This window comes from Cnephaeus nilssonii (genome assembly GCF_951640355.1).
Source record: "Cnephaeus nilssonii genome assembly, chromosome: 16".
NCBI lineage: Eukaryota > Metazoa > Chordata > Mammalia > Chiroptera > Vespertilionidae > Cnephaeus > Cnephaeus nilssonii.
In genome coordinates, this window is record NC_137087.1 from 6,211,875 (window position 1) to 6,238,309 (window position 26,435).

Genomic DNA, 26,435 nt, shown 5'->3' on the forward strand with positions numbered 1-26,435 from the left:
TTCAGATTCCTGGATGCCCTGGAGGGCAAGCCAGTGTCTTCAGTCGGCTCTGCAGGAAGGCCCACACCCTGGGCCAAACGTCCCAGGATAATTCAGAGAGGGACTGGAGGCCCCAGAGGCCCCCACTGGCCGAAGGATTCACCAGGCCTGGGAGGACTTGGCTTTTTACCCAGAGAGGCCGATGGGGGAAGGGCAGAGTCCATTTATGCTGGGTTAGTGTAAATACATGAAAAAATGTTCAACATCAGTCGTTAGGGAAGCATACACTAAAACTACAATGGGATGCCAACACACTCACAAGAATGGCTAAAAGGTAAAATGCAGATAAAACCAAGAGTAGGCAAGAGCATGGAGCAACCAGAACCCATCATGCATTGCTGACAGGAAATCAAAGTAGTCCAGCCAGCTTGAAAAACACCTTGGCCATTTCTTAGGCAGGTGAGGTACATTTGCTACAATAATTCTACTTGTGACTGTTTGCCCAAGAGAAAGGAAAATGTGTCTACAGAAAGTATGTACATGAGACTTCATCCGTTATATCCATACTAGTAAAAAACCGAGCCACACTAGTGTTTATCAACTGGTAAAGGATCAACAAGTAGTAAACCTGGAGGGTGGTTCCCTGAAAGACCCCCCTTGGAGCCTGCCTAGGGCGGCAGCCTTTTCTTCAGTGGCACTTGTCAAAAACAACCAGCAAACGATATTTTGGCTAACTATAAAGCTTAAATGGGAAATGAGCTACTTCTAGGAGGCCTCGGAAGACTTAGAAATATCCCTGGGAACCTAGAAGGACACACATTGCAGGGCTGTTTTCATGCACCAGGCTGTGCTCATGCTCAAGAAAGACCCAAAATGGCCCTACGCCCTCACTTCTGGCTGGGCTGACATCCAGGCTCAGGCAAGTGAAGGGAAAGGCAGATTTTGTCATTGTCTGGCTGAACATTGAAAACACTCCCTAACATTCAAAGAGAACCCCTTGCCCTAGCTGGTTTGGCTCAGAGGCTAGAGCATTGGCCCTTGGACCAAAGAGTCCCAGGTTTGATTCTGGTCAAGGGCATGTACCTCAGTTGCAGGCTAAATCCCCTGACCCAGGTTGGGCACCTGCAGGAGGCAACCAATCGCTGTGTCACTCTCATATTGATATTTCTCTCTGTGTGTCATGTGTCTCTCTGCCTTCTTTCCACTCTCTCTAAAAATCAATGGGAAAATATTCCCATGTGAGGATTAACAGAGAGAGAGAGAGAGAGAGAGAGAGAGAGAGAGAGAGAGTCCCTTGGCAGACTGAGACATACTGGTTTTGAGTATTTAAAGAAATCTTCGTCCATTTATTAACTGACATTAAGCTACAATGGGATGCCAACACACTCACAAGAATGAGCAGAGCCTTCAGTGGCCACACACAAACAATACAGACATCATAGAACTCGTTCAGAAAGGTCACTAAACAAACAACCGTGATAACAGCACCAACCACAACAAGCTTCAGGAGACAGGAGAGTCTGATTTCTAGAATTACCACATGGTATTATTTAAAGACTGAATGTTCTATAAGGCATGCAAGTAAAAGGAAGTATGGGCCATACAAAGGTGAGGGAAAGCAGTCAACAGAACTACACTGAAGCAAGTCCAAACTTACTAGACAAAGACATTACGACAGCTATTGCAAATATGTTCCAAGAACTAAATAAAACCATGTCTAAAGAATTAAGGGTCAGTATGATAATTACGTCTCATCCATAGAGAATATCAATGGAGAGATAAAAGTATAGAAAGGGGGCAAATAGAAATTGTGAAGTTGAAAATGAACTAAAATGAAAATTTCAGTAGAGGAAATGAATAGCAGGTTTGAGCAGACATAAGAGAGAATCAGCAAACTTTAATTATAAATCAATTTAAAAAATCAAGTCTAAGAAAAAAAGAAAAATTAATAAAGAAAAATAAACAGAGCCTAGAGACCTGTAGAATGCCATCAAGTACATTAACATACACATAGGGAACTACCAACAGGAAAGGAGAGAGAGGGGCAGAAAGAATATTTGAAACAATAATGTCCAAAAATATCCCAAATTTATGCAGTGCATTAATTTATATATCCAAGACACTCAAGAAACTCCAAGAAGGATAAACTCAAAGAGATCCACACTCAGACACAATGTAAACTGCCCATGATAAAGTCAAGGGAACCTGGGCTGGGGGTGGAGCAGGTGGAAAGTACACTCACCTCCTCCCCGGGCCACATTGGAATTGCAACTAAATTATAAAAGAATAAACCTGAATAGCCAACTAAAGACTAGCTGACTAGAAGTCTTGTAACTGAAGACTTACAAAGGAAGTCCCATCTAGACTGGTAGGTGGGGTGGCGCTTTCCCAAGCTGACTGCCTCTAAATGGGAACGAAGCTTCACTCCTCTCAGGAGCAGCTCCCGCTGGGAGCCAGCACGTCTGCCTGCACCACAGGTGACACCTGACAGGAAGCAGAAAGGACTTAGCGAGGGCGTCCAGGCATGCTCCACCCTTCCTTCAGGGGTACAGCCCAGTGGGCAGTGCTGGCTCAGAGGAGGGCACCCAGGTTGGCAGTATTTCTCAACAGCTGCCACACAGGAGCAAGAGAAAACGTGGGGCGGTGTTTGCATGTCCCAGTGCACCCGAGAGGTGGTACCTGTGTCTGCTGAGCAGAGCCCAAGATCGGCCATCTCTCTTAATGACTTCAGCTCTCACCTCTCAGCTCCTTCAGCTTCACTCTCCATGACTTTTACCTCCATTCGACCTAAAGCCACCCACTCCCAGAGGCACACCTTAACCCAAATGTAACTGCTGTGTCTTCAAAATCACTCACTCAAACATCCCAGTTGGTGAAAGCCACATCCTCACCTTGCTGGTACTTCCTACGATTATCCTCCTTCCCCCCCGCCCCCCACCCAGTGCAGACAGTCCCTGTGCTAATCCTGTCTGCTTACTGCAGGTGTCACAGTGGTGGCAGGCAGATGTGCTGAGAGTGGTGAAGTGTAGGTCCCAGGTGGAGGCTGCAAGCATTGAGACAGGCTGCGTGGCTGAGTCTGGAGCATCTGTCCTCCTGCCTGGGGACAGAGAGCGAGCCTGCGAATGGACACAATGTGCCTCGAGGCCTCGCCTTGGCCCTGTAGGTGCAAGGGTGAGCTGCTCCTGCTGCCGCGTGCCCTGGGCTGCACAGAGGCCACCCATCAGGAGAGTTCACGTTCCTGGGGGCTTTGCTGCACCGCAGAGGCAGATTCTGGCGTTGCCCTTCCAGGAATGACTTAGGAAGGGCCCAGACCATAGTCGGTAACTCCGAGTACTGAGTGCAGTGAGGTCTGCTCAGGAGGCTGGATACCCCTGTGGAGTTCTGAGGTCTGAGGGTTCGGGGCTGGGACAGTAGTTTCAAAAATCACGTATGAGCCTGCCCCAGAAGTGGGGTAATCATTTCTGCCAGCAAAAGGGGGTGCTCATGGGCAGACAACACACTGAAACCCCAAGCTGTGCCCAGTACCTGGTGGGTGATCCTGGCAGCTGATACCACCAGGCAGGAGCACAAACTGGGCTGCACAGGAACCCACTGAGTAGGCACGAGCACCGTCCTGTTTCACAGACGAGGAAACTGAGGGACAGAGGTGTTGGGGAGCGTGAGTGGCAGTGCTGGCTCCTATCCTCTCTGAGCGTGTTCTCCGCCCCGCAGGGCCTGGCCTCAGCCGCCCGGCACTCAGTCAGGGTCAGCGCGCCCTTCCTCCTGGGTCAGATCTGAGCAGGTCTCTCCCGTTGGCACAGAGATTCTGGTCCTCAGGGTTACTTTCCGGAGTAGATGAGTAGGTGGTGGGAACAGCCACCTCTTTTACACCAGCTGGAGGCAGGAATCGGTGGTTCGTGGGTGGCCCACACGTCTGCCCACTGAGAACTCGCCCAGTGCAGGGAGGCGTGCCTCATCTCCTGGGAGAGCCAGAGCCCGCACCCGAGCCTTTGCTCTGTGCGGTGGGCACGTGCGCCTCAGAGGGGCCTGCATTTTCACGCTCGGGCTTTGCTTCCAGGCTTTGGAAAGTGACTTCGTCAGCGCCAACCTCCACCACTGGATCGACCTCATTTTCGGGTTCAAGCAGCAGGGGCCGGCCGCCGTGGAGGCGGTGAACACCTTCCACCCCTACTTCTATGGAGACAAAGTGGACCTCGGCAGCATTGGGGACCCCCTGATCAGGAACACCATCTTGGGGTTTGTCAGCAACTTTGGACAGGTGCCCAAACAGGTACAGCATGCCGTGTCTTTGTCTTCCTTCGTCAAATAAGTGTGCACAGCGTGAGCTTGGGGGGGAGAGAGGACATTTTCTCCTGGGATGGGAGCGACGAGAGGACAAGAGGACCGAACAGGCGGGTGGTCTCCGATCACCCTCCTGTGCCCTCAGTGTCAAGGCTGGCCCTCAATGGCATCGATGATGAAGGTGATGGCAGTGCTAATGCTAATGAGGAGGCTGCATTCAGCTCCGATGCACCTGAGGGCACTGAGATAGACCCTCAGGACTTAATTCTTTAGTGCATCCGCCCCTAGAGCTGCTGTGAAGATCCAATGAGGGAAGGCGTCAAGGGCTCAGAAGTGCCTGGGATATGGTTAGCACTTAACAGGTGTTGCTCATTAGTGTGGTGGCCTCACTGACTTCTTTCATAAGCTCTGTGTAAGGAATTGTTCTTTCACAGATGTGGACTCCGAGGCTCAGAGGCTAAATAAGTTGCCTACAATTGCACCATGAGCAGGTGACAGAGGAAGAGCTCTGGCCTCCCCTGGCTGCTCCAGAACCCAGGCTGCATGGCCCCTCAGCGGGCCCCGGGCCCTGGTGAGACTGCAAGGTCTCAGGTGGGCCTGTGCCCCGCTGCCCCCACCCCTCAGGACAGGCACGGAGCAGCGTGGGCTGTGCATCAGGTGGGCACCCGATGAATGGCGTGCGGAGAGTGAAATAGTTGTTTACTTGATGCCGGCTCTGTGGATCTCCGCTCAGTTCGGTGTGGAGGAATCTCACCCCGAGCACCGCCACCTAGGCGCAGGAGCCTGGCCCCCAGCCGGGCCCGCCGGGCAGTCAGAGGCCACCCTGAGGACGGAATGCACAAGACCCCCCAATTCCAGCACCACCCTGGGAGCGCCTGCCTCGCAGGAGAGCTGGACGGGCGCCTCTCAGTTAACGCAAACGCATGGCCTCTCTGCTGCCGGGGCACAGGGGACAGGCTGTGTGCGCTCCGCTCCTGGCGGGGCGTGTCGAAGGCCCGAGGGCGCCTCGGACAGCGGAACGCGGGCGCACCCAAATGCGGGTTCTCAGGGGAGGCTTGGGGAAGGAGGGCCTTTCAGGAGAGAAGCTTGGTAGCCTGATTTTATTTCTTTCATTTAAAAAATAGAATAATACAGATAAAGCGATGAAATAATTCAAAATAGCAGTCACCCCCATCTGTGTTCTGTGTTATTGATCACAAGTGCTGACGCATGCCAGGGCCGCGCTTGGTGGCTCTGCTGGGCAGGGAGGAGTTCCGCAGTCAGTGCTCACGTCCAGTCACCTCTGGTTTCTGCCTCTGCGTCACCCACCAGCCCTATGAGGAAGTTCAGCACCTGAGGGAGGGCTCAGCGGAGCCGGAGCCAAGGCTGCTCCCAGGCCTAGCGGCCCACCGAGCCCCACCTGTGCCCGGGCGCCCTTCTGAGGCCAGCCCCCACCTCAGCCCAACGTCCTGGCACCCAGCAGGAACTCGGGCACGGAGGGCCCGGTGGCGGGCTGGCGCTGGCCTCGGCTGCACCCCCGGCCCAGCGAGGATTCCACAGGCGGCGAGCCCTCGCCTCCTGCTTTGCCTGCTTATGCTGAACGTTTGGCATTGGGGACAGTTTGACAATAGAAGTCCCAGAAAAAGAAATAAGAAAGGCCACTAGTGGGCTCTGCCTGTGCTCTTTGAAACACTCGAACTCCTGATGCCAGGAGGTGTGCTGCACATCGGGGGAGGGAACCCACGGGGATTGCTCCAGCAGATGGGGAGGGCGTGGTCTGAAGGGAGAGGGCCCTTCTGAAGGGAGAGGGTCCAGAGGCAGCTCCGGGGCAGGGCCCCGGTGAGCTCTCCTTGCCCCAGGCAGCGTGGGGAGCAGACAGCCCCGCAGCCAGTCCTGCACGGTGGCCTTGAGAGGAACCGCTGCTCGGACCGCAAGCCCCCCGTCTTAGCATCCCAGGGCTCAGGCAGGGGGTTCTGTTTATGCTGATGCCCCTGAGCGCAGGGCCAGGCCAGGCGCACGGAGCAGAGGTGCGGCTGCTACTTGACATGGCCAGCCCTCCTCTGGTGTCGGCCCTAACGCTCTGTCCCCCTGTCTCTCCAGCTCTTCACCAAACCCCACCCGGCCCGGGCGGCGGCAGGGAAGCCCTCACCTGGAAAGGATGTCACCACGCCTGCGAGCCTGCCGGGCCACCCACAGCCCTTCTCCTCCAGCCTGCAGGCCCTGCGGCCCTCCCAGGTCACCGTCAAAGGTGAACACTGGCCCTGCTTGGTTTGGTTCTGGTTCCACGGCTGTCCCTCAGGACCAGCTCCTCCGGGGCTCGGCACACATGGGGGCTCCGTCTGACTGAGTCTGGGGTCGAAACAGGAACCTGGGAGGCCTCTGCTCTGAGAGGAACTCTGTCCGAGATGAACTCCCTCAGACCTGACGTCTAGGACCCACCTGTCTGTCCGTGTGTGGGTCTATCTGAGACACCCCCTCTCTTTCAAGTACACACACACACACACACACACACACACACACTCCCCTCTACTCTTTCATGTACGCACACACAAACACACCTCTCTCTCCTTCATGTACACACACACCCTCTCTCTTTCATGTACACACACACACAAACACACACCCCTCTCTCTTTCATGTACACACACAGACAGACACACCCCTCTCTTTCATGTACACACACACACAGAGCCCTCTCTCTCTTTCATGTAGACATACACCCTCTCTCTTTCATGTACACACATACCCTTTCTCTTTCATGTATACACACACCCCTCTCTTTCATGTACACACACACACAGAGCCCTCTCTCTCTTTCATGTAGACACACACCCCTCTCTCTTTCATGTACACACATACCCTCTCTCTTTCATGTACACACACACCCTCTCTCTTTCATGTACACGCACATGTACACACAACCTCTCTCTATTTCATGTACACATACACACACATACACACACACACACACACACACACACACCCCTCTCTGTCTTGCTCTCTCACACACACATACCCTCCTCGCTTTCAGAGCTGAGCGGGGAGGCCCCAGGTTTCCCAAGGGAGGGTTGCAGCCTCCTGGCCTGGTACCTGCAGTCACAGGTGCTCCTGGCACCAGGTGGGCCTGCAGCCTGGGACTGATGGCCTGGGCGTGGGTTCCAGCCCGACACTTCCTAGAAGTCTGATGTCTGTGCCCCCCGGGACATGCACTGATCTGGGAAATACACTGCCTGGAACATTCTGATCCCAGGGAGTACGTGTGTGTGTGTGTGTGTGTGTGTGTGTGTGTGTGTGTTTATATTTTTTCCATTTGAAGTCCGAGAATAGTGTGCTTGCATTCCCAGCCCTGCTAGATCCGGTGCCTGGGAGGGCAGGTAGGACAGAACCCCAAGGCTCCTATGGCTGTGTGCCATCTGCCCCAGCTGTGGACCCTCCTCCCTTGCTGTCATCTCTTCAGAGAACCCCAGGTTTCCCAAGGGAGGTTCCTGAAGAGACACTGACAACCTGCAGGGCCACCCACAGCCCTCTTCCTGCCTGGTCACACGCTGAGCCATTGGCTCAGTCAGGGCGGAACCGGGCCAGGGGCAGCCTCAGGCCAGGGGACCCCCTTGGGGCCAGGGGACACTCTCGGGGCCAGGGGACCCCCTTGGGGCCAGGGGACACCCTCAGGGTCAGGGGACACCCTTGGGGCCAGGGGACACACTCGGGGCCAGGGGACACCCTCAAGACCAGGGGACACCCTCAGGCCAGGGGACCCCCTCGGGGCCAGGGGACACCCTCGGGGCCAGGGGACACCTGAGGCCAGGGTGCCTGGAGTGAGGCTGGGAGAGAGGTGCCTCGGCCAGTGGTACCTGCCTGGGCACGTGCTGTGCTGAGTCCACTTGCCTGGCCTGGCTCCTCGGGGGTCCCAGCTAAAGGGGTGTGGTCCTTTAACGTGTGTGCTCCTCCATACTGACTGGGGGGCAGATATGTACCTTTTCTCTCTAGGCTCAGAGTCCCCCAAAGGCGCCATCGGCCACATCGTCCCCACCGAGAAGAGCGTCCTGGCCGTGGAGAGGGGCAAGCTGCTGCTGCCGCCCGCCTGGAGCAGGACCTTCTGCTGGGGCGCCGACGACCTCAGCTGCTGCCTGGGCAGCTACGGCTCCGACAAGGTGAGGGCCCGGCTGGCTGCCTAGCGATGGGACAGAGGTGTCTGGTAGGCGAGCCGAATGGAAGCAAGTCCTGTGCCCCTGTCCCCCTGGCTGTGCCCAAGCCGGAGTGAGAGGGGTCACGTGGCTGTGCCAGGGCCCTCGTGGGCTGAGCCTCCGACCACATTCCAAAGAGTGAACTCACGAGTCAGTGCGTATCCTGCGTGTCTCCCGCAGATCCTGACGACGTTCGAGAACCTGGCTGACTGGGGCCGCTGTCTGTGTGCCGTGTGCCCGTCCCCCACGACAATCGTCACCTCCGGGGATAGCACTGTGGTCTGCGTATGGGAGCTCAGTATGGCCAAAGGCCGCCCCAGCGGCCTGCACCTCAAGCAGGTACATACCTCAGGCAGGAGTGGGGGCCTGGGCAGGTGTAATGCCTAGGGCAGGTGTGGTCCCTAGGGCAGGTGTAATGCCTAGGGCAGGTGTGGTCCCTATGACAGGTGTGGTCCCTAGGGCAGGTGTGGTCCCTAGGGCAGGTGTGGTCCCGAGGGCAGGTGTGGTCCCTAGGACAGGTGTGGTCCCTACGGCAGGTGTGGTCCCTAGGACAGGTGTGGTCCCTAGGACAGGTGTGGTCCCTAGGGCAGGTGTGGTCCTAGGACAGGTGTGGTCCCTAGGACAGGTGTGGTCCCTAGGGCAGGTGTGGTCCTAGGACAGGTGTGGTCCTAGGACAGGTGTGGTCCCTAGGGCAGGTGTGGTCCCTAGGGCAGGTGTGGTCCCTAGGGCAGGTGTGGTCCCTAGGGCAGGTGTGGTCCCTAGGGCAGGTGTGGTCCTAGGACAGGTGTGGTCCTAGGACAGGTGTGGTCCCTAGGGCAGGTGTGGTCCCTAGGGCAGGTGTGGTCCCTAGGGCAGGTGTGGTCCCTAGGGCAGGTGTGGTCCCTAGGGCAGGTGTGGTCCTAGGGCAGGTGTGGTCCCTAGGGCAGGTGTGGTCCCTAGGACAGGTGTGGTCCCTAGGGCAGGTGTGGTCCCTAGGGCAGGTGTGGTCCCTAGGACAGGTGTGGTCCCTAGAACAGGTGTGGTCCCTAGGGCAGGTGTAGTCCTAGGGCAGGTGTGGTCCTAGGGCAGGTGTGGTCCCTAGGGCAGGTGTGGTCCCTAGGGCAGGTGTGGTCCCTAGGGCAGGTGTGGTCCCTAGGGCAGGTGTGGTCCCTAGGGCAGGTGTGGTCCTAGGGCAGGTGTGGTCCCTAGGGCAGGTGTGGTCCCTAGGACAGGTGTGGTCCCTAGGGCAGGTGTGGTCCCTAGGGCAGGTGTGGTCCCTAGGACAGGTGTGGTCCCTAGAACAGGTGTGGTCCCTAGGGCAGGTGTAGTCCTAGGGCAGGTGTGGTCCTAGGGCAGGTGTGGTCCCTAGGACAGGTGTGGTCCTAGGACAGGTGTGGTCCCTAGGGCAGGTGTGGTCCCTAGGGCAGGTGTGGTCCCTCCCTAGGGCAGGTGTGGTCCCTAGGGCAGGTGTGGTCCCTCCCTAGGGCAGGTGTGGTCCCTAGGGCAGGTGTGGTCCCTCCCTAGGGCAGGTGTGGTCCCTAGGGCAGGTGTGGTCCCTCCCTAGGGCAGGTGTGGTCCCTAGGGCAGGTGTGGTCCCTCCCTAGGGCAGGTGTGGTCCCTAGGGCAGGTGTGGTCCCTCCCTAGGGCAGGTGTGGTCCCTAGGGCAGGTGTGGTCCCTCCCTAGGGCAGGTGTGGTCCCTAGGGTAGGTGTGGTCCCTAGGGCAGGAGTGGTCCCTAGGGCAGGTGTGGTCCCTAGGACAGGTGTGGTCCCTAGGGCAGGAGTGGTCCCTAGGACAGGTGTGGTCCCTAGGGCAGGTGTAATGCCTAGAGCAGGTGTAATGCCCAAGGTAGGGGTGCCCTGGGCAGGTACAGGCCCTCACATGCCCCAACAGGGCAGTGTGAAGGTGGCACCAGCTCTGGGTCATGGGGGCGCCATTCCTTGCCCAAGGTGGATTTGACAATGAGAGGCACCGCGTGCACATCCGCGCCAGTGCACCTGGTGTGCTGCCCTCGGGACGTGTGTGAGCCTCTGCCCTGGCACCGTTCTGTGGGCAGCTGCATGTTCCCCTCCACAGCCCTGTAGTGCTGTTGTCATCCGTGCACACGGGGTCGGGGGAGAGGTGCAAGGAGCTTGAATGACTCATCCAAAGTCCTGGCGCCAGGAAATGAACGCAGGAGGGCCTGCGGCAGGGGGTGCGCAGAGCAGCCGGGGTGGTGGCGGCAGAGGACTCCTGGTCCCACCTCACCAGGCACCACCACTCACAGCGAAGGGCAGGGCTCCCCCTGATTCCGGAAGCCCCACCCCAGCAGCTGACCTGGGAGAGCAGGTGTTGTCATTCTGCTTTCAGAGCGGAGCCCAGACAGGTCGGGTCTGCATCCCAGGCCAGGTCTGTCCAACTGTGAACCCCACGCTCTCTCCCTGCACGCTCTCTCCATGCGCGCTCACTGGCCATGTAGCCCTAGCATAGCAAAACCAAAGCTAATCACACACAGCTGACCACTGACCAGTTTCCTCAGTGGGACACGTTTCACAGGACATGATCTGGGTTTCTCTGTGTGTCCACGTCACCCCGCACCCGGGTGGTGCGTGGTGGCCCTCAGTAGCCATGCAGAGGGATGTGCTGGGCTGCACTGGGGCGGGTTTGTCCTGTGGAGGTGGTGGCACCGCTGAGGGGCAGCGGGCAGTGAGGCGCAGTGAGCAGCGTGGTGCTCCTGCCTGGCCCTGGTGCATGTTGCTCCTTCATTCCCATCCGCTGCTGCGTCCCAGGGCTGCGTTTTATTCCAGAGCGAGGTGAAGCCTGCATTGCCCCGTGGACTATCCTCTCTCCCAGTCAGGAGGAAGGGGTGTGGCAGTCCTTCTAGGCAAAATCAAACTTGTACCAGGGCCTTGGAGCCCCCAGACTACCAGCTACTGAGCAGCGGGGTCTGTCCCCAACTGGTGAACAGAGAAGTCATCGTTAAATAGCGCCAGAGACAGACTTTGAAATTGTTTCATTTTAAAAGAGATTACAGCATTAAAGACAAATTTCAAATTCACTCCAAAGCAGGATGATTCTCTGTAATCCCCACAGAAGTTGTCATGGGTCCTGCGACCACCCAGGCGCACACCTTCATGCCATCCTGATCAGCATGTAGATGTGCTTGGTCCATGTCCCCCCGGCCTGTCAGGTTGTTTTTGCTCTTCTACAGTCTCTATAATTCACATTGCATCTGTTCCCCAAAGTTTCGTTTCCATGGGATTACATTTCAGTCGGTTCATGGCCACCCACCACAGTCCCGTCAGCCCCCGTTTCCAGCGCGGATGGGTTGGAGCAGCGCGCAGGCCACGTCCTCCGCAGGCCGCTGGTTGCTTCTGATGGATTGTTTCCCTGAGATACGTTTTAACCGGCGGAACGGTGGCTCAGTGACGCACGCTTTCCGTAGCAGCCCATTGCTTTGCGGTGCCTCCCACGCTTAGCTAGGGGGGCCGGCTCGCCGCAGCGTCCAGCAAGAAGCATCATTTTCAGAGGTCCTCATTTATTTAACTTTTATGACTTCGCTTAGGTATAAGATGACATAATGAGGCTATTGTAACTGACCGTGGAGAGAAGCGTTACTCTGAGGAGCAAAGGAACTGGTTGCGGACACATTGGAACCCTCTCTGGTTTCCCAGGCCTTTCCAGGGGGCTGTGCTGGCTGCCTTTGTGGGGCGGGTGCCTGTGTGTGCTCTCCCCAGAGAGCAGCAGCCCGGCCCCACTCACCCGCACGTGCGGGCTCAGCGCTTCTCTCTCAGAACCCCAGCCTCCCTCCGGCCACTGGCCGTCACTCTTTGGAGTCACTGTGTCCCCTGTGGTCAGAACTGAGTCATCAGACTTAGCTCACCCTGAGAAGACAGTCAGAAAGCTCACGCCAAACCCCCCACTTGCCTCTATTCAGACGGTTTCTGTGTTCCCTGATGACCCAGCTCCTCCGTGGGCCATGCCCAGAACCTTCCAGGACCATCTGGTGATGCCACGTTAGGGTCCACTGAGGACACAGGGAAATCCGAGGCAGAACCTGTCATTGCTGTGACCAGGCAGGTGACAGCTTTGACCCAAATGAGCGTGGCGGTCTGTTCTGAAGATGGAGGTTTACCACTAGGGAAGCGGTGACCACATCTCAGACAGCCACCTCCGCATCTGATTCCGGAGGAGAGAGGCGTGTGCGTGTGCAGCAGCTTCACATCACCCACCTGAGCCTCTGGTGGTTATGACCACGCCTGCGCCAGTAGCACTTCCCAGCTACTGGGACGTGTCTCTAGGGAACAAGCCCTCTGGCCAGATCTGGACACATAACCATCCACGAACCAGGCCTGACCCTGCACAGGCCAAACGGAGGGGCTGAGCCCGGGCCGGAGTCACCCACCACCTCGTGGCCAGACTGGCTCTGAACCTGGTTCCATTGGATTTGCAAAGTCACCTTCTGTTAACTATGACCTATGCTCCCTGCTTTCTTCAGGGTCACGTGCGTTTCTGGAGACCCTCAGCGTGGTGCCCAAACTTGAGTGTGTGTGAAAGTTCCCTGGAGGGTTTGTGAAGACCTGGGGGTGGGCTCCCTGGAGTTTCTAACTCGTAGGTCTGGGAGAGGGCCCAAGGGTCTGCCTTTGCCACCAGCTCCCAGCGATGTGGATGCTGCTGGCTGGGGTTCACACGTAGACAGCGCGCTTGCCCGTTAGCAGTAGCACCTGCTGCCCAGGACGAGAGACGGAGCACAGGTGCTGCCGCCTCTGCTGGGTTATGATAAAGGGACACGCTCCTCCCAGCTGGGCCTCAACCGGGGACAGACGGAACTGAGGGCAGCCATGTGTGCACGCACACTCACACGCACTCACACACACACACACACACACACACACACACACTCACATACACACTCACACTCACAACCCCCACGGGCTCTGGAGTCACTGAATCACTCCACCTCTGCTTCCTCACGTGGGCCGGACAGTGAAAGGAAGGGTGGAGCATCTCACCAAGTAGCTGGACTGCTGGCCCCTCCCCTAACCTGTGGTCCGGTCTCTCGTCCCAGGCCTTGTACGGACACACCCAGGCTGTCACCTGCCTGGCAGCATCAGTCACCTTCAGCATCCTGGTGAGTGGCGCCCAGGACTGCACCTGCATCCTGTGGGACCTAGACTACCTCACCCACGTGGCCCGCCTGCCCGCCCACCAGGAGGCCATATCTGCCGTGGCCATCAGTGACATCTCGGTGAGACCCCCTTCTCACATCTGTGTCCTTGACATGTCTGTGAGCCCGGCTGTGTGCATGGTAGGTGGTGCCCTCGAGAAACCCAGGGACTGAGCACCCGGATGTTGAGAGTGCCCCAATTGTGCGGAGCATTCTCTACACAGGCAGCATGGAGCCATTGGCATGTGCAGCACGGGGTCTAGGTTTTATTTTGTGCTTCCTTCTCCCTTTGGGGTAGTGGAGCAGTGGGAGGTCTCTGTTCTGCATGGGGACCATGGAGTGTGGCAAGAGGTTGGCTTGGTGAGGAGTCTACTGGGCTTAATTCAGCTTGTTAACTGCAAATCAGTGTTGACTCACCAGGTGCCTCTGGTCTCCATGGCAGGAGGTGCTGCTTGTCTCTCCATGCTGGCTGCCTGTGGGGAAAGTGTGTGTGTGTGTGTGTGTGTGTGTGTGAGAGAGAGAGAGAGAGAGAGAGAGAGAGAGAGAGAGAGAGCACTCAGTGTGGAGTTTCTCCCAAGCTAGAATCCCCATCATGGGGCATAGACTTCCCTGAGGATGCTGAGGCCCACATCTGCTCACAGAAAACCTCAGGGCTCCAGGGCATGGGCACAGCAGGAAAGGGGAACATGGGAGGAGGGGAGATGATGGAGGGTCTTCCTAGTGCCAACTTTGGCTGAAAATGGTGCTCCAGGTGGACTTGAATCCAAAATGAATGTTATGTGGGCAGATGGAGGGTGGATAGATGAGTGGATCGATGGAGAATGATGGATAGGTGGGTGGGTGGATGGATGGATGGATGGATGGATGGATGGATGGATGGATGGATGGATAGGTGGATGGATGGATGGATGGATGGATGGATGGATGGGCAGATTGAGGGATGCATGGGTAGATGGATGGCAGGGGATAGTTAGATGGATACATAGGTGTGTGGGTGGCTGGATGTTTGGGTGACTAGTGGGTGGATGGTGGAAGAATGGAAGGATGCTGGATGAACAGATGAATGAGTGGGTGTATCGGGAAGGCACCAAACCCTGATCTGCAAGAATGTAAAGCCTAGAATGAACGATGTCCCCAGACCTCAGAGAAGACTTATACCGGGACAACAACGTATTGAACTCAACTTGTCCAGGAGCCAACTTAGTTTACTAAGCACCTGCTGGTCCCAGTGCTCAGTGCCGGGCAGCCATGGTCTCTGGCCTCAGGCAGACTATTCCAAACAACGAGGCAGGGACATGGGGGAGCCCAACCCGGGAGGCAGGGGAGGACACAGAGCTCCTGACCTCCCTTCTGTTGGTAATGCAAGGTTCAAAGGCCTGGCACTATGCATCCCTGTGACAGTGGCCACTAATCCACTGGACACAAACTAAACAAGGACTTGAGGAGCAAACGCTCTGGGTATAAACATTTAGAAGATGTAGTGGGAAAATTTCTCAACAGAAATTCCCTCCAGAGGGACGTTGTTCAATATTATGAGCCACGTGTAGCCATTTGAGCCTCTGTACTCTGCCCTCTACCAGGTAATGTCCAAAACTTCTTAGGGACAGGGATGGCCAGCCAGGTAGGCTCTGTGTACACCCCTGCCAGGCTAGACCCTGCCAGTCAGTATACTGCCAGGGAGAGAGCTGTGAGGAGTCCAAAGTCAAACCCACCAGCTTGTGCAGGGAAAGCAGAGTCCAAGCAAGCAGATGTTTAAAAAGCTGGGCACTCACAGCTGCGTGAGAACGCAGGGCAAACCTGCGTCAGCTGGGAAGAAGGGGGTCTCAGGAGGTCTTGGAGCACCTGGTTAGTCTTCAGAAGACGGTGGGTTGAGGGTGCCTGGTCACAGACTGAGAAGCTGAGCAAGTGGCTTAGCAGGAGGCTGGGGGCAGGCAGTGACCCTGCTTGGAGTGAAGCCAGGTCTCCCTGCGCAGGGCACCGTTGTCTCCTGTGCTGGAGCCCATCTGTCCCTGTGGAATGTCAACGGACAGCCCCTGGCCAGCATCACCACAGCCTGGGGCCCAGAAGGAGCCATAACCTGCTGCTGCATGGCGGAGGGGCCAGCATGGGACGCAAGCCACGCCATCATCACTGGAAGTCGAGACGGCATGGTCCGGGTAGGTGTGTCGGGTGAGATGAGGGCATGGTACAAGAATGTGCTCATCTTTATTCTGCTCCCTTCCTCCAACGGTCTGAATCTGCAGGCTGCATGAGACCATTCCAGACCAGGTCCCTGTAGCAAGTGAGGGCAAAGACAAGGCTCTTTCCAATATACATGTATAATTTATACAGACATACTTTCACATAATGAAATAAACATTTAGCATAAGGTATGAAAGTTGAATGGCCAAATGCATAAGAACATAGCCCAGTGCTAAAAAGAGATATTTGGACCATTCATTAATCTGTTCACCCACTTGTCCATTCATCTACCCATCCAACTATTTATCTCCCTACCTACCCATCTATCTATCCATCCATCCTTCCACGCATCTATCCATCCATCCAATAAAAGATCCACCATCTGCCCAATTATTTATCTCTCTCCTTCCTCCATTCTTTCCTTTCTTCCTTTCTCTCTTTGTTCTTTCCATCCATGTATCTATCCTCCCATCTACCCTTCCATCCATACATCTATGAATCTATTCAGCCACCCAATGGTTTGTCCAACTACTCATCCATCCATCCATCCATCCATCCATCCATCCATCCATCCATGTAACAGTCATTGAACTCTGGCTCTGTGCCTGTCACTTTATATAAGCCATAGGGCACACAGACAGTAATGATAAACAGGTCATTGTCCTCAGATACTCATATTCCAGAAGAGGGGGCAAACAGCAAATATACTCATGTGATTTGTGCTATCATTAGGATCATTGAAATGTGCTGTGCATCCTCCAAGGGGGGCCGCGGAGAGAAGAAGCCAAGAAGCCAAGAAGGAGAGGAGATATAAACATTGAGGTGGAAAGAATAGGTTGGGGAAAACAAAATACAGGTGATTTTTCAGCGACTGACAGGAAGGAAGGAAGAAGGAATGAGTAAAGATAAAAAACAAGAGGCGCACTCAAAAAACTGTCAATTGAATTCTACAGTTTATGAAAGGAAATGTTAATTGAATTCTACAAGGTATTCAAGAAATGCCCATGGAATTCTATAAGCATTTAGAAAGCTCGCTCCTTTAGCCTTGCCCTCCGGAGGCCTCTACACTCAATCTCAGAACCATCATGGAGAAGACGCTTCAGGAAGCAGAATGGCTAACATGGTGGATATTCTGAGAGGAGAGGCATTTATTTCCAATAGAGGAGACATCAGAGGAGGTGGCGTTTCAACTGATTTCCAAGGATAAGGGGAAGTCAGAGAGTCTGGAGGAGGCCACGCAGTGGGGGCCAGCTGCACGGACAGGAGAGACGAGGCTGAGGAGACCCTTTACAGGTCCCATCTGTGGCGAGGGGCGCAGGGTCTTTGCAGAGAGCAGGGTGTCCTGAGCTGGCTGCAGGGTGAGGAGGCCACAGGTCTGCGCTCGGTGGCGCATGGTCCACATGGTCAGCCAGAGGAGCCGGGCTGGCTGAGCACCAGGTGCATTTCTTCATGCCCCGCCCCCCTCCCCCCCCCCCCCCCCCCCCCCCCATCGCTCAGCTTGGGAGCTGGGCTCCTCCATAGCCCAGAGCTCAGCAGGGGCCGCTGTAGAGCTCACAGAAGCGTCTATGCATTTAAGTGGAGCTGGTCCTTGTCCTTCAGTGACAGAAGTCCAGACTCAGCAAGTGCAAGCCCTATGTGGTCAGCCTGAGGTACTGACAGCATGGCTCAGACCAGGGTCAGGATGGAGGCCCAGCCGCTGAGTGGTGAAGGGGGTCCCGGAGGGGGGGCGGGTGGCAGAGGGACGAGATGGCATTAGCTAAGTAACTTGGTTACAAACTGGCTGCTGAGCCTTGTCCTTGCAGGTCAGGGGTGGAGGGAGATGTACTATGAACACACAGGGTGGAGAGGGAGCCATCCGAGCTGCAGCTTGGCTAACGCTTTGCACCGGGAAGCTGGAGCCCAAGCAACCTTTTCCCCAAGAATACATGAACATCAGCAGCGACAAGGCACCCTGCCTCCCCTCCCCGGAGGGCCCCCTCCCCACTGTGATGGAATGGGATGGGCCCTGAGCCTGCAGACGGACCACTTCCCCCGCCCATGGCCTTTCTCCTTTCGGCAGATCTGGAAGACTGAGGACATGAAGGGGTCTGCTCCTGGGCAGGTGGCACCGGAGGAGCCCTGGGCTCTGCCCAGCAGCCCGAAAGGTAGGTGCCCCACCAGGGGTTCAGCGAGGCACCTTTGCTCGCTCAACCCTCCCTCTCCTGCCCCCTCCTCAGCCCGAGGGCTGCAGCTCCCCCCAGGCCATGGAGCCCAGGGAAGCCACTGAGTCTCTCCGACCTGCAGTGCTGGGGAGACAGGAGCACGGTTTACTGCGGAGGCTGTGGGGTGTGCAGCAGGTGGAGAAGCTCTGCCGAGTGGCGGCCTCGGCCTCAGCCTGCAGGCACCGTGAGCTCGGGCGCATGGCTTGGCTGTGTGAACAGGGGAGGTGGTGGTTGTCGGGGCCTCCTGAGCATCTGGAGGGCCCACACCTTGCAGCGCTTGACTCTCTCTCCACCTGCCTGATGGCTCTGCAATGTCCAACTCCCCAGCCAGGGCCTGGGCCAGCTGGAGAGTCAGGCTCCAGGCAGGAGCAGGGAGGGGTCGCGCCGTATCCCCAGGGAGAGGAAGGTCATAGGCCCAGCCTGCCCGGTTCATCCTGGTGCACCCCACCAGCTCCCCACGGCAAGTTCCTCACACCGGCTCTGAGGGTCATGGCATTGGCAATGCCCAGGAGGTTTATTGAAATGCTGAGCCAGGTCCTGTGCCCAGCCCAGCCCCCGGGAAAGATGGGGGCTGTTAGGGTTTCTGTGTCTGTCAAGTGCCCGGGTGGCTCTTGGCACGCACCCCAGGGCGAGAACCACTGCTCGGAGCAGATCCTCTTTGGGTTGGGGTAGGAAATGTGTCCTGCTGCCTCTGAGTCCCTGGCACCACGCCACCATGGCGTCATTGCCGCCTGAGGGAGAGCTGACACGAGCAGCCGCACGGGGCACGCCGTCGTGCGTTCTCAGTCCTCGTGTCAGCCCTTGCAGCAGACGTCTCCGTGACAGTGTGTGGAAGGAGGAAACTGAGGCACAGAGAGGCTCAGTAACTCGCCCAAAGTTACCCAGAAGCACATGACCACTGTCCTTCACTCCTGCCACCAGGGCAGATGTGACCACTGCCGGGTAACCTCCATCACAGCTCATGCCAGGGAACCACGGTCACACCGCCGGACCATCTCCTCTGCCAGGAGCTCAGCACCCACCTTATCCCCACGCTGAGCCCAGCTTAGAGTTAGCAGGTGCAGGTGCAGGCTCACAAGCCTCAGCCAGTGCATGTCTTGTGCTCATAACATTGCTCAAAACTGATAGTCAGAAAGGGGCCAGGATCGGGCATGACACACGGATATGTGCATACGTGTCCCGTGTCCTCAGGTGCCATAGGGGCAGGAGGAGCGCCTTGAGGACATGAGGCCCTGCACCCGTGCGCCTGTTCTCTAACTTCCGTCTGGAAGCTGTTTACTTGTCAGTGGCAGCAGGACCTGCCAGTTGAGTGGTTTATCTGAGGAGACCCTCAGAGATTTGGACTCAGTCTGGAATGTAAAAGTGCTCCGGGCCAGCTGGTTGCTCAGACTTGTCCGCAGCACACATGCACACGCGTGTCCTGGTGCACAGGCTGCCTGCACACCCAGCAGCCACCTGGGGCCGTGGGGCAGCTGCCTCATTCCCGCCCAGACGCCAACCGAGTGGCTTCACAGGGACAGACGCAGCTGAGGTCTCTCCATCGCGCCTCCACACTGAAGGAATTACTGTCTGCCCCCAAATGCGGTCATTAAAATGAGTGAAGTAACAATCATTGAGTTATATTTTTTGAAAAAACATTCTCAGCATTTAATTATTGGTTGTGGTGTGAGAGGATTTAGATAAGTTGATAAAGCCAACTTTATGTAATTTATTTTTACTAGGCAATTAAGGGCTGCATTACATCCTGGCAGCAAGGTATTGTGGGGCATCTTATTAAGCATAAAGCCAGTAAACACTGATGAACAATTTTGCTGAACTAGGCATGCAATTTAGAAAGCAATAATACACAAATCCAATTTGGTCCACCATGGATACGCGGCACGTCAGCACATGTAACTATCACAGCCGGCAAATTAAATTGGGACGGCCCTTTTTGCAACAGCACAGGCCAAGATTAAATATATTTCCCCTCAATTTAGCAAGTTGCTGACCACAAATATAAATATGTGTGTGTGTGTGTGTGTGTGTGTGTGGCCCTTGTGTGGGTGCACATGTGCATGTGTGTGAAGCCACTTGGGCTTGCTAACTGTGCTCTCGCGCGCTCCCCACAGGTCACAGGTGCGAGAAGAATCTTGCCCTGTGCAGAGAGCTGGACGTCAGTGTTGCTTTGACAGGGAAGCCCAGCAAGACCAGCCCTGCGGTGACAGCTCTGGCCGTGTCCAGGTAACCACAGCTTGGCTTCTGCAGGCCTCCAGCAGAGGGCGCTGTGGCCACCCCGGGGAAAGTGCGCCTGGCGCAGGCAGCCTCCCTGTGGGACCCAGGAGGGCCCACCATGCACAGGACTCAGGTCGGGTGGCCATGCGGGGCCCTCGGAAATATACTTTAGCACATACATGTCCCTGCTCTCTCTCATTGAACACCCATGAATCCACCAAGAAATCCAAAAGGTAAAAGTAAATTGCTTTGTGATTTTATCCTAAAGAGGACCTTTTCCTGAGGCCCACTGCCGATTGCAATGTTTACCCTATTAATGCCGGGAGGGCTCTGACCCAATGCAGAATAGCCACATGTCAGAGCCACACGGTCCCGGCTGCATCTCAGCACCGGAAGCACCTGGGGAAGCCAGAGGACACGGCAGGGCCCAGGTGGAGGCAGGGGCAGGCTCGCGGTGGGGACTGCAACCTCCATGCTGGCCCTTTCCTGGCTGCGGCTGGGATAAGCTGCCTCTGACACTCCGTCTCTTCTTTCTCTTCCCCAGAAACCAGACCAAGCTCCTGGTGGGCGATGAGAAGGGGAGGATATTCTGCTGGTCGGCCGAGGGGTAGGAAGGAAGAGATGGCGGTGGCCCGGGCGCAGCAGCCGTGGCAGCTGCAGGGAGGAAGCTGGGCCTGGATGCCTCCCCTCTGCACGGCCCCCGAGGAAGGCTGGCTGCCCCAGAGCCCCCGGAGTGCCAGCCTCTCCAGGGCCCCGGGACCTCGGCCTTGCCCTGCACCATCGTGGGCTTTTACAGACGGGCAGGAGCTCGGGGCTCCTGCGAACAGCACGCTGGCAGCCGGGACCCTGACGCCACCTGCACACCAATCACATGGGATCGCCTTTCAAAGAGCTCGTTGCACTGGGGAAAATGGGGTTGCTTACTGGAAACTAATGGGAAATGCTGTGTTGTCTTTATTTTATTAAAATGACTATTTTCCAAGGGTAAGAGCTCCTGAGTGGAAAGTCGCCACCCTCTCCAGGCAGCCCTCGGCATCTCTCTCCTTAGGAAGCCGGAGCCTCAGGGCAGCCGCCCTCCTCCTCCTCTGTCAGCCCCTCCAGTGGTCTTGCCGCCCTGCCGGGCCTCGCGGGGAGTGGGGGGCCTCACTGAAGAGGCTTCTGTGGCAGAGGCACAGGCCTCGGACGTGAGGCTGCCCAGGGCAGGCACAGGCGTCTGCCTGCAGGGCCAGCCCACCAAGGCCTGCCCGCTCGGCTCTGCACCCACAGCGGTGGGGTCCCGGCCAGGCCCGGCGGGGCAGGCTCTTCCCAGGGCCCATCCCTCCGTGGAGGCCGAGGTCTCGTCCACATGGCGATTAGAGCTGGAGCTGCTCCTGGGAAAACTTGAATGCCAGGTGACCCTGCTCTCCACTGAGCACGGGGCCCTCCGAGGAGTTCCAGTCCCTTTGTGCCCGGTCACTGTGGGCTCAGTCGTTGGGCATGGAGGACACGGCAGGGCCCAGGTGTCCTCCCCTCACGTGATTGTCCGCTCCCAGCAGCCTTCAGAACTCCCGGGGGACACGCACCTGCCTCCCGAGGACGCCCAGCTCAGGCGGTGCACAGGGACGAGGGCGCTGAGCTCCTTGGCGCCGTCTCCCCTCCCTGGATTCTCCTCTAGGGAATCGGGGTCATTCCCATGTTCCCATAAGCCGTGCACAGCCCCAGACCCCGCCAATCTAGCTCAGGCCTGGGATGGCAAGAAAGGGGCCTGGTGTCTGGTGGCTCCAGGGCAGTGAGTGAGTTTAGAGATGACTGCGGGAGTAGGAGTGGTGTGTAGCTATGTCCAGAACAGTGATGAGGGCGGTTAGGAAACAGTGACCTGTCTGTAAACGCGAAGTACCTGCAAAGAGCAGGTGGTGGAGGAGACACAGCTCCGGGTCAGGGCACGGCCCCTCGGAGGAGAGGGCTGACCCGGCCGAGGATCGGCCGCCCCGCACTGTCTGCAGGCACTATTAGCTCACACGCCTTTCCGCCTCCTCGTCTGTCTAGGCTGCACCGGACGGCTCCAGACTGAGGGGCAGAGAGCACCCCTCCCCGGGAAGGCCAAGAACCAGGGTCGTAAACCCAAGGCTGGCTGCTGTCCTGCTCCAAACGTGAGCCACAGCGCTGGCCCACGTGGAACGGCGCTCTGACCCACATGGAACGGTGCCCTGGCCCATAGGCTCTCTCGGGCACATTCACTCAATAAGTCTTTCCGAGCACTGGCCTTGGCTTCCCAATATCGTGGGGAGAAGGGGAAACAGCGTCGGGCCTTGCTGCAAACAAGGGTGGCTTGAGGGGAAGAGCTGTAGGGGAGACATTCACGCCCTGGGGAGGGCGCGGGTGGCATCCGGCTGCCGCAGCAAAGCGCCGCCGGCTGGGAGGTGACACCATCTCATCCCTCAGGCGGCGGAGGTGAAGGTGTCACAGGGGTCTCCCTCCTTGGCTTGTAGACGGCGGCTTTTCCCTGCGTCCTCACGCGGCCTTTCCTTTGTAACTGTCTGTCCAAATGTCTCCTTTTGTGAGGACACCAGTCAGATGGGTTGGGTAACGCCCTAATGTCAATTTAACTTGCCTCCTGACAGATGCCATCTCCGAATAGGGTCACATCTGCGATGCTGGCGGTCAGGAGCTCAACACGCGAGCTCCAGAGGGACAATTCAGTGGACGACTCGGTCCATACACTGGCGGGAGGAGGTGGCCCTAGAGCAGGAGCTGGGCGGGCAGGCAGGGCTTGGCCCCGCTGAGATGGGAAGCGGGCATTATGGGAAGAAGGGCAGCCCTGGCAGAGACCCAGGGCCCAAGGCGCCGGCGGTTGCTCTAGGCTGAGGGCTGGAGGCCGGTGATGGGCACGGTGAGGGGAGTGAGGGGTAGAGCTGGACCGTCCGCCCCCTGCTCCATCCCAGTGCGTGGCTCACGGGAGATGCTCCAGAGCGCTGCTTAGTCTCTGAGCGTGAGTGCGTGAGCCGCGGCGGACACGCAGAGGTGGTGGTTCTGGGGGAAGGAATAACTCCGAGTGGTGGCAGGTCTGGGCAGCGGCCCTCCCACAGGCGGGAGTGAGGAAAGTGGGAAGAGATTCGAGGAAACGGGTGGGATGTCCTGATGGGACCAGGCTGCAGTTGAGGATGATGCCAGCAGCCTGGGGGTAAACTGGTCAATGCCACCCATGGAGCCGGGAGCCTGGAGGAGCGAAGCTGCTCGGCACACAGGTCCCAAGGGGCGGGCACCCAGGGCCTTCACTGCAGACCTGGTCACCCGGGGCTCCGCAGGGTTAGAACTGTCTGTGGGCAGACCTGCGGGGGGCCTGGGCTGGGGCACCGAGGCGCCCCAGGTGTAGGCCCAGAGTCTAAAGGTTCGCGGCGGCTGAGGGCCTGAGGCTCCCGCTGGCTTCAGTATGCAGGGGCCGGGCAGCTGTGACCGGCCCCTGATGGCTGGCAGTGATGGAGAGAAGCCCAGGGCAGGCGCCTGAGGGCTGGGCAGTGGAGGGAGAGCAGGATCATAGCAGGGCCCCGGCAGCACCGCCAGGCAGAGGCCAGGAGCTCCGGCTCCCTGGGCTGAGGGCCGGGGCCCCGTGGATCCAGGCTGCCGGAATCCCACGTCCAGTGGGGACGAGGAGACCCAGAGCAGCCCAGCACCCAGAGAGTGCATGCGAGGACAGGGAGGTGCAGTGAGGGTCATGGGCACGAGCAGTGCCGGCCAGGCAACCTGAGCCCCATTCCCAGCATCCCCACTGCCTGCCAACAACAGCCCCAGTTTCTGTTTCTGTAAAACCGGATCTCAGTGTCTGCCTGCTGGCTTCTGAGGAGACTGAAATCACATCTGGTTATTTATGGGGGGCGAAGCAGTGACAACTGCCTACTCGGACACGGTGCAATCTCTCACCATACCACCTATCCGTTCTCCTGGCTGACCCAGGCCCTGGGGCAGACCCCGGGACCAAGAAAGACACTGCTGGTGCCCGGGAAGCCCCCTGCCTGGGCCCAGGGATGGCATTGCTTCGGGAACATCCAGAATGCAAGCCTAGGTCAGACCCCTGGTCGCAGGGAACCTGGTCCCCGTGCTGGGGCGGAAGCCACAGTGTGCACGCTGAAGGTCTCCCAGGCGACGCCACTGCCCACTCCTGGGCCCCGCTTGGAGATACTCTGGGGTAGACGGTGACAGGAGCCCACTGCTGCCCACCCTGCAGTCTCAGGGCAGGCGACTTGTGAGGGGCCAGAGACCCCTCATTCCACTCACTTTCACGAGCTCAGCCTGAGACGGCAGCGGGCCCAGCTCTCTCCCGGCTGAGCTCCCCCCTCATAACTTCTGAGTAACTGGGGGATGCTGGGATGGCTGACCCGCCAGCGCCACCAGCCATGCCATAGACAGTGCTCCCACCGAGGACAGCTCAGCTCTCCGCGTTCAGACCTGCGCTACCTTTCGCCCTCACTTCCTGCAATGCTCACCCGGCCTCTCTCTGAGCTCTGAGCTTGGGGGACAGAAGCCCAGGCCCCGGAAGCCACTCAGGATGGCAACTGCCTCCCCCACGCTTGGCCAGCAGCCGGGGGCAGAGAACTCGAGATTGGATGTGACCACATTAGCATGCAGGCAAGCAGGGTGCATTTGGGGAGAAATTGACTCTTCATATGAAAATCCTGATGAAATTTGTTTTACATAAAATCAAATCTCTCTAAACCCAAATCAGTTTTGCTTTAGTAAGTTCTGGGTACACATGACAGGCTGAGATGGGGAGAGGAGGGAGTGTGTGTGTGTGTGTGTGTTCACGAGTGTGTGGTTTCCATTTCACTCCATGGCTGCTGCAGCTCCTTCACAGTGTCCCCCGCCCTAGTACCCAGTGTCCCCCGAATTGTCTCTTCCCCCCGCTCTCTGAAAGCACAGAGAACGCTGCATCCTGGTCCTGCTCTGAGATCTCTTTCTGCCCCAAACTGGTTGACTCAGACATTCCTGTCCAAGAACCTTCACTGCCAGTGGCCGGAAATGCATCGTCATAAAGAACCCGCTCTGCAAAGACAGTGTCCAGTGCCCCAGCGCTGCCAGGCCCGGCAGCCCTGCCGTCGTCACCCGGCAGCGGGCACTGCGGGTTCTCATGGACACCAGGGTGACGGCCTTCATTAACTACCCATCCATGCAACTGTTCCCTGGTTAACTACCCATCCACGCAGCTGTTCCCTGGTTAACTATACATCCACACAGCTGCTCGCTGGTTAACTACCCATCCTCACAGCTGTTCCCTGGTTAACTATACATCTACGCAGCTGTTTGCTGGTTACCTATCCACTCAGCTGTTCGCTGGTTAACTACCCATCCACACAGCTGTTCACTGGTTAGCTACCCATCCTCGCACCTGTTCCCTGATTAACTATACATCCTTGCAGCTGTCCCCTGGTTAACTACCCATCCACACAGCTCTTCCCTGGTTAACTATCCATCCATGCAGCTGTTCGCTGATTAACTATCTACCCATGCAGCTGTTCCCTGGTTAAATGTACATCCACATAGCTGTTCCCTGGTTAACTACCCATCCACGCAGCTCTTTCCTGGTTAACTACCCATCCACGCAGTTGTTCCCTGGTTAACTATCCATCCACGCAGCTGTTCGCTGGTTAATTACCCGTCCACGCAGTTGTTCGCTGGTTAACTATCCATCCACGCAGTTGTTCGCTGGTTAACTACCCATCTGCGCAGCTGTTCGCTGGTTAACTATCCACCCACACGGCTGTTCGCTGGTTTGCTCACTCACTCACTCACTCACTTATTTACTCACTGACTCACTCACTGACATTGCCCAGGACCCTGAGACTCCCAAGTCAGGCTGGGCCCAGTGGAGAGAGGTTATGCCTGGGCACAAACCCCTGAAACTTAACTCTGAGGGCCAAGGCCACGGACCCTGGGACTCTGCCCTTCACAGAGGGGGCAGGAAAGGGGCTTGTCCAAGGTCGATGGCAGAGCCTAGTCAGGGCTCTGCAGAACGGGGCCTCCTGCTCCTGGGGGGCCGCAGGCAGATCGCAGACTAAACCGCCTCCCGTGGGCCCTGGGGCCCGGCGCTGTCCTGCTGGCCATGCCTGGGTTTCAAAGAGCAGCTGCGCTGGCCACCTCACAACAAAATGCAAAGGAGGCTTTGGAGGACTAGAAAGAGTTACCTACCCACCCACGCAGCTTTGTGTGGAGAGACCAGCTTACATGCCTCCTGTGACAAGAAGCTCACTCTCAGGACGAGTGAGACAACACCCAGGACGCCGAGGCCATCCTCCCTCCTGAGCACAAGCTGCAGCCGCCG

General features: G+C 57.4%; 1 protein-coding gene across 1 annotated transcript in view; it reads left to right on the forward strand.

Moving 5' to 3' along the window:
* The window catches only part of WDFY4 (WDFY family member 4), a 255,480-nt gene extending 234,437 nt beyond the window's left edge, over nt 1-21,043 (forward strand). Inside the window, exons 54-62 of the mRNA XM_079793291.1 lie at nt 4,037-4,249; nt 6,340-6,487; nt 8,206-8,390; nt 8,604-8,762; nt 13,449-13,628; nt 15,521-15,703; nt 17,788-17,872; nt 20,041-20,152; nt 20,688-21,043. Of these exons, the coding sequence (XP_079649417.1) occupies nt 4,037-4,249; nt 6,340-6,487; nt 8,206-8,390; nt 8,604-8,762; nt 13,449-13,628; nt 15,521-15,703; nt 17,788-17,872; nt 20,041-20,152; nt 20,688-20,754 (1,332 nt within the window). The 3' untranslated portion in view covers nt 20,755-21,043. The remainder of the gene's footprint in view (nt 1-4,036; nt 4,250-6,339; nt 6,488-8,205; nt 8,391-8,603; nt 8,763-13,448; nt 13,629-15,520; nt 15,704-17,787; nt 17,873-20,040; nt 20,153-20,687) is intronic.
* Nucleotides 21,044-26,435: the final 5,392 nt, after the last annotated feature.